The sequence below is a fragment of the Eulemur rufifrons genome, chromosome 5 (assembly GCF_041146395.1).
Source record: "Eulemur rufifrons isolate Redbay chromosome 5, OSU_ERuf_1, whole genome shotgun sequence".
Lineage (NCBI taxonomy): Eukaryota > Metazoa > Chordata > Mammalia > Primates > Lemuridae > Eulemur > Eulemur rufifrons.
Window position 1 is genome coordinate 17224103 of NC_090987.1, and position 14688 is coordinate 17238790.

General features: G+C 36.8%; 1 protein-coding gene across 1 annotated transcript in view; it reads right to left on the minus strand.

Annotated features, from left to right (window-relative positions):
• The window catches only part of DCC (DCC netrin 1 receptor), a 1008052-nt gene that overhangs the window by 21164 nt on the left and 972200 nt on the right, over nt 1-14688 (minus strand). Inside the window, exon 27 of the mRNA XM_069467986.1 lies at nt 14466-14678. Coding sequence (XP_069324087.1) covers nt 14466-14678 — 213 coding nt within the window. The remainder of the gene's footprint in view (nt 1-14465; nt 14679-14688) is intronic.

The window sequence follows — 14688 nt, forward strand, 5'->3', positions numbered from 1 at the left end:
TAATGCTACTTATTTGTTCCAAGAAGTCATGATTCTCTGTGACCTCTGATTATCCTTTGGTTACCAGAACCTTGTCTCTATTATTTCCATGAACTGCAACCCACAGAGAGACATGGTAAAACTCAGATATCCTCTCTCTTTCTCACAGGCACATAAACAACAGTACTACTTGTTTTAATACTAGTAAATTGAGATTTTATGCTTCTTTATTTTCAATGGAACTAAATGTCAGGGAAAAATTCTGAGTAATCCTTGTCACACTGGGCCACAAAGACAATCTCTTCAAGTCCACATATAGGAATTTATTTATGAGGAAAATATGTTTCTATGGAATGTTTCGTAAACTCTTCAATATTCAACCTGTTCTACAGCATGATGTCTCTGAATATTTAGCTATAAAATGATTGGAAACCAGTTCTGAAAAATAAATCTTCAGATTTCTTTAACTGCACTTAGAAATAATGCATATTATCTTTGGGGTTTTAACATCTATATAGATACTTGTTTTAGTCTTCCAAGGAGAAATAAAACTTTCTCCAGTGGGACATGTTGGACTAGTTCAAGTATGAAAAAACTGTAATCAGTATGTATTTGGAATATATTCCTAGGTATTTTATTTTCTTTGTTGCTATTGTGAAGGGTATTGAGTCTTTGATTTGGTTCTCACTTTGGCTGTTTGAATCCTTGGGTTTCTAGATATAATATCATATCATCAGCAAACAGTGAGAATTTGATCTCTTCTGCCCCCATTTGGACGCCCTTAATTCTGCTCTCTCGCAAGGACTTCCAGCACTAGACCTCTACAGGGAGAACTATGAAACACTGAGGAAGGAAAGAGCAGAGGACGTAACCAGGTGGAAACCCATACCATGCTCATGGGTCGGCAGAATCAACATTGTTAAAATGTCTGTCCTATCCAAAGTGATCTACAGATTCAATGCAATCCCTATTAAATTACCAACATCATTTTTCACGGAGATAGAAAAAATAATTTTACACTTCGTACGGAACCAGAGAGGAGCCCATTTAGCAAAAGCAATTTTAGGCAATAAGAACAAAATGGGAGGAATCATCTTTCTTACCAGACTTCAAACTATACTACAAGGCCGTGATTATTAAATCAGCTTGGTTTTGGCACAAGAATAGGGACACAGACCAGTGGAACACAACTGAGAACCCAGATATAAAACCATGCTCATAGAGCCCTCTAATTTTTGACAAAGCAGACAAAAACATACACTGGGGGAAAGAAACTGGATAGCCACATGTAGAAGACTGAAACAGGACCCACACCTTTCACCTCTCCCAAAAATCAACTTACCGTGGGTAATAGACTTAAACCTAATGTGTGAAACTATTAGAATTCTAGAAGAAAATGTGGGAAAGACTCTTACAGACATGGGCCTAGGTAAAGAATTTATGAAGAAGACCCCAAAGGCAATCACAGCAACAATAAAAATAAATAAATGGGACCTGATCAACTTAAAAAGCTTCTGCAGAGGCAAAGAAACTGTCACGAGAGCAAACGGACAACCTACAGAAGGGGAAAAATTTTTTGCATGCTACACATCCAATAAAGGGGTGATAACTAGAATCTATTTGGAACTCAGGAAAATCAAACAATGCTATCAAAAAATGGGCAAAGGACAAGAACAGAAACTTTTCAAAAGAAGATGGAACAATGGCCAACAAACATATGAAAAAATGCTCAACCTCTCTAATCATCATCAGGAAAATGCAAATCAAAACCACAATGATGTATCACTTGTCACTAGGGAAAAAGGCCTTTAAAAAAAAGACCCAAAACAATAAATGCTGGCGTGGATACAGAGAGAGAGAGAGGAACACTCTCATACACTGGTGGTGGTACTTAAAACTAGTGCAACCACTGTGGAAAGCAATATGGAAATACCTTAAATAGATACAAGTAGACTTACCATGTGATCCAGCAATCCCACTACTGGGCATCTACCTAAAAAACAGAAGACATCTGTACTGGAATGTTTAATTCACAATTGCAAAGATGTGGAAACAACCCATTAAGACAGGAGTGGGTTAATAAAATGTGGTATATGTATACCATGGAGTACTACTCCACTATAAGAAAGAATGGTGATCTAGCACCTCTTGTATTTTCAGGGATACAGCTGGAACCCATTCTATTAAGTATCCCAAGAATGGAAAAATAAGCATCACATGTACTCACCATCAAATTGGATTCACTGATCAACACGTAAGTGCACATATAGGAATAAAATTAATCAGGTGGGGGGGAGTAGGGGATGGGTGTATACATCCATAAGGAGGGCCGTGCACACCATCTAGGGGATGGACATGCTTGAAGCTCTGACTTGGGGGGCAGTGTGTGCAAGGGCAATATACATAACTTTTGTACCCCCGTGATATGCTGAAATAATAAAAAAAATACATATTTGGAAAGGAAACCAAAAAAGTGTGACAAAATAAACAAAGTCTCGTTTTTTGGGTTTTTCCTTCAAATTCAGAAGCTGGAGTATTATGTCATAGGTATAAATTATATAGAGAGCATTAAACTACCCCTGGGAAAAAATAGGTTGAGTGTTTATTAGTTATGAGATTAATCACACAATCATTGACTGTTTATGTATAATAATATAGGTGCTCAGGAAATTAAGCTTTAAGTTCAGAAAGTCCTTGTTGAAATTCTTGCCCTGTCACTTACATAAAATAATACATGCAATATCACATTATATCTTCTCTGATCCAAAGGTTCCCCCTGGGTAAATTGGGATAAATATTATTAATACTTTTCTCTTAGTCTTTTTGTGAAGATTTAATGACATAGTAAACCTATGGTTCAGTAAGTGCTTGATAATGATAATTACCAGTAATCAAGTTTGAAAATCTCCTTGACATGCTAGTTATCAGTTCACTTTTTATCTTGAGTATTTAGTGGCGATCAGCACAAATTAGAATTTGTTGTCATATATTAGATTGGGAAGACAAATCACTTAAGTGTGAAATATTTCATTAGGATCATACTACATATAGAATAAGTACATAAAATCTAAGTTTGGACACAGGGAAGAATTTGTATCTGAGAGGCAATACATGCAGTGGCGCCAGAGGAAGGAAGGAAGAATGCTGCCTGGGTGGCGGGGGCGTCCTCTGACTGGCAGAGAGGCTCTCAGAAGCAGACCCTGTGCAATCCACCTAACCCAGGAACTCAAGGAGGAAGGTTACTATGAGACCTCTTTGCGGAAAATTATCAAACATTAACAACATCAAGAGATCTTTTAACTATTTTTCTTAGGGTTATTTCTAATAAACTACCATTGTTCCTGTCTCTAATGTGGAATTTTTCAACTTCAAATACTCCTGTATTAAAAGTTGCTGCTTCTACAGTATCTGCTTTCATTTAAATTCAGAAGCTATGATCTCCAAAAGAGAGAACTTTTAATCAGAAAAAAAGAGAGGGAGGGAGGAAGGAAGGAGGGCAGGTAGACTTTAATTGCTCAAACATTCCTCGAAGAAACAGGCCCCTTTTATTTAAAAACTCTACTTTCTCTCAACCCTTCTTTACCACCGCCCAGCCGCCTCAATCAAACATATATTTACTCCTTAAATACTTAAGTATTTTATAATAATATCTTTTAGGAAATTATATAACACAATTTAACTTCTTGACTGCTCAAATAAACATCTTTTAATTATCTTTTCTTCTCTGTGACATATATTAGTTTATTTATAGGTTCACTTACCCTCAGTACCACGAGAAAAAAAATTTTACATTTGGCTTACAGATTGCATGTGCTATTCACCTTGGTGTGACAGCAGCTGAATCAAAAATTTTCACTGAACGATGCGTCATTTGGGGAAATGGGCACGTGATCACTCAGTTGCTGCCGCAGGTGCACTCCACTACGCCACCACACTGAGGGGTGCCAAGGATGGGTTAGGATGACCCCCTGCAAAGGAAAACTAACACATCCCAGTTCCCCAAAGGAGCTCATCTTTTGGAGAAACTTACCATAGAGAGTTATAAGTCTTATTTATCGATCTTCATTTAGGCAACAAAAATAAGAGAGTTTCAGAAGTGGGACCTCTTTTAACACATTTATAAATTCTAATCTCACTAATTCCTTCATCAGACATTGAAGAATGTACACAAAGACCAGCAGATGTTTCCATAAAAATGAATGACTAAATTTTGCAGAATTTCATTTGGGGAGGGCACAGGTACTCAGCTCTTGGTCTTAGATTCTAGAAAGTTGTCTCGGTATAAGGTTTTGGGTACTGGTCTTGAAAAACAAGAAATTAAACAAAAGAAAACCACATTTTGGTGCTTAAATTTTCCACAGCTGAGCCTAGGGGGAGGGTGATGACAAAATAGCAGGTTAAGTTGTTCTTAACCTGTAATAGAAAATGAATAATTCAAGATGCTAACTAATAAAAGCTATGAACTTACTTGTTATAAACATGTACAGCCATGCATGAGCACGTGCACAGACACACACACACCGCCCCAAAAATCCTGGTACATACTATGAACTCAAAAAAATAAAAGTGTTGCGGCTTAAAAAAAAAAAAAAAAAAAAACAGTTTTATCTAGATTACTATGCTAAGAATGCAAAGATACTAATAGTTATTAGCAATTTCATTCTGATTTATAAAATTATCCAGAGTTAGTGTGAAATGTAATTTATTTGGTGATCCTCGGCTTTTCCTTTATTAATTAGCTGAAATCTGCCTTCTTTCTTTTCTATGACATTTTTCTTTCTTCTTTTCCAGAGATTTTAATTAATTAGTATGTGGACCAGGAGTACAAAGCTCTCCAGTGTCTAATATAAATAATTGTTCTCATAATGTTATTACTGATAGTTACACATCATCGCTGAAGTCTGCTAAGAAACTATGATGAAACACAAGATTAAAAAAAAAAATAGACCTGAACTTTAAAGGTCAATATCCGAGTATATATACTCTTTGGAAAATTTCTGCATATTACGTGAATATTATTTGTACACTGTATGATATTGTTTGCCAAGTCTCACAAAATGCATTATGTTTCTGGTGTTACATATGAAACTCTTTATCATACCTTTAACTAAGAATGTAAAAAAGTCGTACCTGGACATTCTAAATTAGTGTGGCTATATCTTTGCTCCCTAGAAAATTACAAGTTATTCTACTTTGCACCATCATGCCAAGTATATTAACTGAATAGATCAAATGATAGTCATTGAAAAATACAAGAATTATCATAGAATACTATTACTTATTATTGGAAATGATATTTTTAATAAGGGATAGCAAAAGTTCATGAATTTATGATAGTAAATAAAACCAGCTTTGACTTCTCAAAAAAAAAAAAAAAAAAAATGAGTTAGCAAACCCACCAGTTCTTCCATAAACCTTAGGTTAGGAGCACACAATCTGTTCAAAAACAAAAGTACTTCAATGTGTGATCTGCAGAGGGGCAGCCTCAGCATCTCCTGGAATCTTTCTAGAAATCCAGAATCTCCGGCTCTACTCCAGATCCACTAAATCGAGATCTGTATTTTCACCAGATCTGCAGGTGATTCCAAGGCACACAAAACTCGACAAGAACTGCTTTAGGCCGCCATGTTCATGGTTAGGTTAGCATTTAAAATTTATATCCCAAATCACATGTGGAAATGATTCATGCTGTAACATTATTAAGAAAAACAAAATAAATTATTTGAGAGGACAAAGGTCAGTAATGTCTTACATGTATTCACTGAGAAATAGCCTCTTTTCCCTACTTTCAATAGCTTGCTTCCTGTGCCTCACTTCTTTCTTCTCTTTGGAAAGGGTTGGTGTAGGGAATAGCTAAGTTGGAAGTTAGAGCTGGGATCTAGGCCCTTCCATAAGCTTTAATCTCATTAAAGTGGTCCACGATGAGGAGCAATTCAGGAGATATGCTGTGTTTAAAAGAGAGAGAAGTCAAGCAGTGACCACCAAATCCATACTCCTGTTGGACATAATGCCTTACTGGGACTTAAACTGTTGTAATACAATATGATCATTTAAATGACCTTGTGGGAGTGGCTCTCTGGCTGCCAAATGGATTTATGACTTGAGATCAAGCCCTGTTCAATGGAAGAGGCCACCCTTTTCTCTAGACTCAGAAGACAACATTCAGACACAGCTCTGAGCAGCTCTACTCACCACCCATCTTGCGCCCAGGGTCCATTTCATTGGCTGCCCCTTCTCTGTTGCATATACTTGTGGGGAAGTACAGCATGAACAAAGGGGTCACATCTAGTTTCATCAGCTATCCAGCCATAAAATACACCTTTGAACTCCCTTCCACATGATCCTACTGCTTCATATAGAAGGTGTGGGGAACGTCACTGGGCTCAATTTATTAGACAATGTGGTCTCCAGATTACAACAAGTATTTTAAGGTGTCAGCTCAGACTTGTGTACACAGAGCCGCCTGTTTCTATTAACGGAGGTACCACTCGAGAGAGTAGTCACAAAGAAAAGAAAGAAATATCATTTTAAATGTACACTGACTGAAACTAAAAGTTAACCTTTGATTTTAAAAGCATACTAGGCTAACACATTATTGTGGTTTGAAAAATGCAGTCTGGATTAGAAAATTATGACTCGGGTGACCTCAGAAGTGAAAAGATGCATATGACATACTGGGCAAAAGCATGAGAACTGTGAAAGAAGAATGGTCTAGGCAGGTACTGTGGAGAAGATGCTGAAAAAAGCAGTTATTGCAAGTACCATCATTGTTACAAGCCTATATGTGCAATTATGTCATCATATGCCTCTCATTTTGAAATGCATTGGGCTTGCTTAGCATTGTTTTCCACCAAACACACAAAAAGAAGCTTGTCAGAATCCCTTTTACCACAAAAAGATGAGGGCATTCTCCTCTGAGAGCCCTGACATTCTGGTAAATGAAGAGATTCTGGCAATAAGAACCTCCATCCTCCTGCAAGCCTAAGATGAAAGTCAAGGCGGGGAAACACACAAGATGTTTAACCTGGCATTTGAATTCTTTTCTAAGTCTCTGCCAGTAAGATAAAAGTTCTAAACATCCAGAAGTAGGCGCTTTCAATGATTTTTAAATAATCTTTTACCTATTACAGCTCATATCTTTAGAAATAGTTTGCTGATGGTTGACGTCTCAGTTTATTTTAATATCACAGAGACTTTTTGTTTGCTTTCAGTGTGTTAGATTTTTCATACATGTTCAACGTCCGATAACACAGAGGTTTATGTGAACACTTTTTTGTTACAGCATCTCCTCCTGCTCTCAAAGGAAACAAGTGGAACCTGACACTAAATTGATGAACTATATAGAACTCTGTCAACTACTTAGAATACTTGACACGCACAACACAAGTCTCAGAATCTTCGTTCAAACTAAAACCTTTCTCTTTCACAAAGCAAAGAAAAAGGATACAGGCAGAATACCTCCTCTCCCCCCTCCTTATGTTGGCAGTAATTAAGATTGTAGAATTTCATGGCTCATTCCTCTTAAAGAGAAAAGACCATCTGATTTCATAGGTGAGAAAAGTAGGATTCAGAGGAGCAAAACCGGTTCCATAGTTGGTGAATTCCACTTACCTGTACCCCCTCTTTTTATGAACACAGTGAATGCTATTCTTCTCCCTCGTACTATGGGTGCAATTGCATGTCTCTTTATTTTCATGAAGGTAAACTATTGAATAGGATTTCCAGAGCATGTAGCTTCAAGCCATTTTTTTCCACTTTACACAATTTACTTGGCTTTAGCATAAGATGTTATTTATAGTTCAGATTATTAAGCATTTTATCATCAAATGGTCATGAATTTCGAAGTCATTTCATCTTATCTGCCTTTATCTTTCTATAGTACCAAATCCTTTCACTAATTTTCAAGTTGCTTTGTATCACCTTAAATCATCATTAGACTTGAAATTTAAGATCTGAATTCAAATTCTGACTCCTGTCTTTTTTATTCTACTGACCAGCTCAACAAATATTCAAGGTTCATTACATGTGAGACCTAGCTCTTGGATGAAGGTCCCAAGAGAAATGACACATGATCCTGGAAAAGTTACAAGGTATTCAACCTCTCTGAATATCTACTTCTCTATGGCCAATGGCGAGTATAGTTACTTCTCAGATAAAAAGAAATTTACCTGAAAATGCCCTTTATAAACTATAAAAGGTGATGAAATGTAAAGCATGAGCCCTATTACTTTCACTTAAGCTGATTTTTAAAAAGCACTTTGGTTTTCAAAATATTTCACAGATAACAATAAAATCGATACAACATTAGTTAACTATGTGAACTATCAAGTTCATACACAATGTGAAAGGAATACTTACTGCTGTGAAAACAACCAGACCACAACCCTTTCTTTCACTGTTCTGTCACTCATGAGGCCACCTGTGCCATAGCATAATCCAAGGACATTCTTCATAAAATACATGTTTCAAATTATGTTGCCTATTAGGTCACACATTTCTGAAAATAGATTATGTTTCATTTTCTCCTTTGATTATCTGGATGGCAACTTTAACCCTACAATTTAATTGTATTAAGTTGATAGTTAAGCTCAATTTTATATATGATCTAACAATTCCTGATGTAATATTTTCTCATTTTTTTAACTGGGCAAAACTGTGATGAAAATGTCTCCAATTTTGATTCAAGTGTGGTCATTCACCACCCCCAATAGCTTTTTGCAAATCTGAAAAATACTACCCATTCATTTTTTGTTCTCATTGACCTACTGTCATGTTCCTCAACCCACAATGTAATATTCCCATGAGCCCTTTTATTTTTATTTTATACTTCCTTATAACTCATCTTCAATTTTTAAATTGGATCCCAAAGCCATGGCCATCAGTGGTACTGAAAGTAACAGCTGTGGGTCCCCTGGCTTCCTGCCCTACTGTAAATAGATACTCGGCAGGTTCGACAGGTGAGTTTAAGACAGATGGTCACTATTCCACAATTCTCCAGCTAGTTGCTACTCTTGCTATAATTTCTTTTCTTCATCTGATGCTAACATAAAGGAATGAACTATTTACTCAAACACTAAGTTAAATGACTCCACCTACCTGCTATCGTTCTTTTTAAGGGTTATGTAATAATTAGGATTCTAGATGACCCCTTCTAGGGGAAAAAAAGCAATCTAAGAATAGCCATTAACATCATAAAAAAGCTAAATAAGATCCTTTATCTTTAATATTATATTTCTATGAATTCTTCAAGTCTGCCTGTTAGCTCATTTGTTGACCTTGGGAACGCTGCTTAGCTTTTTTAGGCCTCAGCTTCGTCGCGATACATGAAGCATCAGTGACATGGCTCACTCATAGTCTCCTCCAGAAATTGTTTCCCTCTCTTTGGGGAGCAATTAACAGAGCTCTTTTACCCATTTATATATCAAAACATAGTAGTAGAAGAAATACTAACTTATTAAAATACCAGGTGGGTTCCAGAGTCACAAATGTTAGTGATGTCTAAGGCAACTTTGCCTTAATTACATTTTACCAAGGGATAATTTAGGATGAATGAACCAAATCCAATTAAATTTCATCTACTGAAAAAATCTATTAGGAGTGAGCACAGAAATATTACAAGGACATATCTACAAAAAGACACAGATGGGCTTCCACATGAGATGAAATTTATGTAATAGAAGGCAGTGTAATTTTCCAGTCTAGAATTGATTGGAGGTATTGGCTCCAATGACACCAAACCAACACATCTCTCCTACTTACCTGTGCCAATGATTTATGCAATCGGACTGGCCTTAGAAATGACCCTCTTGTGTCACCTGCTAAAGGATATCTGATCTCCCATGACCTTTGCCTGTGACTGATTTTAGCAGATTGGAACACTCAGTGAGGTATCCTTGATGAATACCCCCCCATGGTGGCCTACAAGTGGCTCAGGGAAAGCAATTGTATTAATGCATTATAGTAATTTATTGGCAGTTTTGTGTGATAGCAGATTTACTGAAATAAGGCCTGCCAAAAAGATCAGGTTACAGCAGGAATACATGATTTCCCAACCATCCATAAAATATAAATCAAATGCCTTTTCTGTCCACTGTCAGCCACCTCTACCCACTCCTTGTCCTCAATCCTCAGATAAATTGAAGCCCGTGCCACAATTTGCAGGGGGAAAATCAAACTCAATTTCGCAGTACAATGAAGTGAGTTTTGGTCTCGTCATGTCCACTGACATATTGATCCCTCAAAGATTGAAAAGATCAGAATGCTCTTGGTTTTTGCTTTCGTAAATATATACGTGTAGAAATACAATGCGTACATGGAGGACCATCGAGCACTTATGCAGCTTTGCAAAGTTGCAAGAGCTCTAGAGGGCTAATGTTATAAAAGAGTGCTCTGATATAAAAGTCACTATTTAAGAGGTCACATTTTTTTTCCCTTTAGAATTACAGCCCTACAAGACAAATGGTCTCCTAACCCAGGTTCATTTAAAGTGCAGTGATCATTTCACAGCTAAAAGGAATTTTCACTTGTAAAGAAAAAAAAAAAAATACCCTATCTTGGCCCTTTGTAGAATTTATGTCAGATCTATAATGCAATAAGCCCAACACTCTATCAAACATTTTCTATTTAACCTGAAAGGGGACTAAGCCAAATCACTTATATGTCCACATTTGTGATTTGCAAAGTGTAGTGATTGCAGCCTTGGAGAAATGTGTAAAGACCACACAGTTATTCACGTCCATAGATAAAGCATTAAAAAATGGAATCACTTATCATAAGGTGATGATGAAATTGTAAGAAACACCATAAATATCCTAGAGTCTAGTAAGCTAAATTTTAAACTAAGGAGATGGAAGAGGTAAAAAAAAAAAAAAAAAAAAAAAAAAAAAAAAAAAATGAAGGAATGAATCTGTTTTCAGGTAGGCAGAATTTCAGTCGTTAGGACAACAGAATGGCTTTCTGATTATCACTTACTATAGAAACACTGCAAAATGCTCTACAACCCCATGGAGATTGTTAGTGCATAATATGTATTGCCCTATACCTCACAGGACACAGCTGCAAACATTGCTCTGCGTGCCTTATTGGGAGGGAAATTGAGGCACAGAACAATGATGCTGCCTATGAAAATCCACACGCAGGAGTTTTGAGTCCAGAAAGGGTTTCTTTCATTGATCCTAATCTCCAAGCTTTCAAAGTAGAAGTTTTTCATTTAGCATGATCTTTAAACATTACAGCAATGCCTCACATTACCATATTCTAAACTGATTACTTTTGGAAAGTAAAGATAAATTCATTACTAATTATGCAGTCCTTTCTTGCGAAATTCAGAGTAAAATTATTTGAGGTATTTTTTTTTTTAAGCCGACAAGAGAATGACTTTACTTCATCAATCAGTTTGACTAAAGTAATGATTTTCTTAGAATTAAAACTTGTTGAAAGCGCTAGGAATTTCATCTCTTAGTCTAAGAAGCATGTAGTTAATGTCACAGCTAATACATTTGTCAGTCTGCTAATTTTCTTTTTCTATTAGAATAAGTAAACATCAGCCCTTTTTAAAAAGCATACTATTTACCATGTGTCAGGAGCAATGTAGGGAGAACTTCTTTGAAAATCATGAGGTAAGATGTTATGAAATGAACAGGAATTGCAAGGAGACAATAAAGGAGAAACATGAAAGGGAAGGCATTTAACAATTCCAAAGTGATGGTGCGGTATGCCTCAAATTGAGTGGGGGAGGGTGATATTTAAAAGGGAGCTATGAAAAATATAAAATCAAACCACAAAATCAAGCCAGAGATATTGGAAAATATGTAAGAAGAAATGCCTTATGAGAAATAGTTCAAATAAAACCAAGAGCAGTAGTAAAACCAAAGAAGGCTCTTATGCGCGTACAATGAAAATAAAAGAAAATGAGATTTTGGTTGCTGGACATTAGATCAGAGAATGCTTCTTCAGATATGCTTATTATTTGATGGAGTAGGTGCAGAGACAGCACAACTAACTCCACTTCCCTTCTCTGAAGGACATAATCTACTCATTCATGCTAACCCTGTGTCAGACTTTGTTTAAGGCAGCATTGGTATTATGTATTTGGAAGACAATAACAGCTAGTAAGAAAAAAAAATGCCAGCTCTTTGTTCCATCCATCAGATGTTCTTTCTAAACTGTAGTTCTTTTTAATTATTTTGTTATCATAGAGCTCTAGGACATAGGTTGATTTCCAAACCTCGTGTTCTAAATGAAACATCACTGCTATAGTAAATTTTTTCATTTAAAGTAGCCTTTAGAATATCATTTTCAGCTTTTTTTTATATATAACATAGTTAAAAAAAAAAGCTTTCACTTCCAAGCAGAGAGAATAGTTCACAATATAAAGTGCTACAGCACTTTAGTTTCTTGAGGCTATAAAATTGATCTTTTCCAGTATAGAATAGTTAAGCCCCTCTTACCTTTCCTCATTAAAAATGTGATTGAAGAAGGCCAGTGAGGAAATGGTATTCTTCAACTCAGATGTGTTTTTTTTTTCTTTTATCCATTTTGGAATGATTTAATCACTAAATAAGGTAGATATACACTGAGAGGCATGAATGGGTTTCTAATATTTGAGAACCCATGCTTTCTAAAGTCAAAAAGATGGGGGCGGTACATCATTTACTAGCTAAGTATACTTAAATAAGCTACTTATATTCTCTATGTCTGTTTCCTTATCCATAAAATGGGGTTTACACTAGCCACTACCTTACAAAGTTGTTTTGAGAATCAAGTGAGATATTATAAGCCTTTTTTAATGAATATGTTCTATAGGCACATTCATTAAAAATTCATTAAAGTTTAGTGATTATCAGCAGTTGCAATTAACCTGTCACTATCCTGAATACCTGTCTCCTTTAAGGTGTGTTTTTGCTTGGTTGGGATTGCAGTGGGGAAACAACTGCAGCCAGGAATCCCTAGGCGGCATACTCTTGACACGGGAATTTCATTAAATGAATTCTGTTGCTTCAAATCATCTCTATGTCAATTATCAAAGACCTCATAGTTTTGGGACAATATAAATAGCAGATCCTTGCCATAACAAGTGTGTGGAGTGTGTATATGTGGGAGGCTGGAGAGGGGCTTGGGCAGTATAGACCTGCTATAAGTCCTAGCATGGGCTTTGCTGGGGTGATAAGGACTATCTTCTGTGGAATGAAGTCATGACCTATGCTGAGCCTGAGAGTCAGGGAAGACCCAACCAATGGAATCCCAAATGCCTCCATGGTCCTCCCAGGGCTAGTAGCTGAGCACCCATTCTGCACACCACATAAACGTTAAGAACATCAGAGGTGACCTACACAACTCAACTAATAGGATGCCAGGAACTAGGTATAGTCTCAATATTAATATAAAGATTAATATGCATACTTCATAGACAATCTTATTTTCCTAGTTTTCATAGTCATTAGGAGGCTTGTGTACTAATGAAATGACAGAAATTGCTGTAGGCATGGATCTGGTAAAAGAAAATTACTCAAATGTATTTGTACAATGTAGATTAGTCCAGTCCAGCTGCCTGAGTTTATTAAGGGTGCCATCTCTGGTTACTTAGAATCACTGAACTTTACCGTCTTATGTCTGATATGCTGAGGTTATTTATAATTATTTTAATATTCCAAGTAATTTTAAGAACTACATATTTCTTTATTTATCTACTTACCTATTCATTCATTCTATTTCTTCTTCCTTTTCCTCTTTCTTCTTCTTTCCTCTCCCTCTGTTTCTGTCTCTGTCTCCCTCTTTCCCTCACTCCCCAAACCATAACAAAAACAAAATGGACCTCGGGTTCAGCCCTTTTGGATGCCAGGTGAGGTAATAAAATTAGTACTGCACTGGCAATCCGGGGCTCGGGTTCTCATCCCTGCCACTTGATTTTCGTAGAAAGGCATCATAGATATGTCATTTCCTATCCATCTAAATTTTGAGTTCTTCATTTCTAAAACTAGGAAGTTGGTCTCAACACTGGTTCTGACACTTCTTTTTGGCCCTGGTACTCTAAAATAAGAACCCCTGGGAGATGACTATTGGAAGGCACAAAGCAGAATTATGAGATTAAATGCATTTCTTTAAGAAGTGCTTTTGCAGAGTTTAACTTTAGACGTGGAATCTAGCTTTAAATCTTAGAATGCATGTTGCAGAATGAAGTCAGGGCATCAGGAATGTTTCCAGTATTTGCTAGTGGGTATACATACAGCACACATTAAAAGTGATGGACTGCTGGCATCCGTGATTCATGGACAACTTTCCAAAGGAATGAAAAGCACCTATAACTAGCCATCTGTAAGGCAGATAATTAAGAAATGTACTACAAGCCTCAGTAACAAACATGAGCACACTGGGCACATAATCAACATCGAAGAGATATTACATTGAGACCTTTTCAGGCAGCCTCAAGCACTTACCTAGCGTCAACAATGGTAACAATTTTAGATGTGAATGAATGGGTACTTTACCTGGCTGAGACAAAAGTGGTGTGTAAGGGACTTTCGGTTCTATTGCACTCATTGGTGGAGGTAGCAAAGGGTTAGCAAAGCTGCGGAGTGGATGAGTTGGTCGAACGCAGGCCGTTGGGATGGTTCTGCTTGGTGCCTCCTCAGTGCTGGGATGCTCTGGTTGAGATGGGGGCAACATGGGTGGTTGTTGGGTGGTTGGTCCTTCACTCACCGCTGCAGGGGA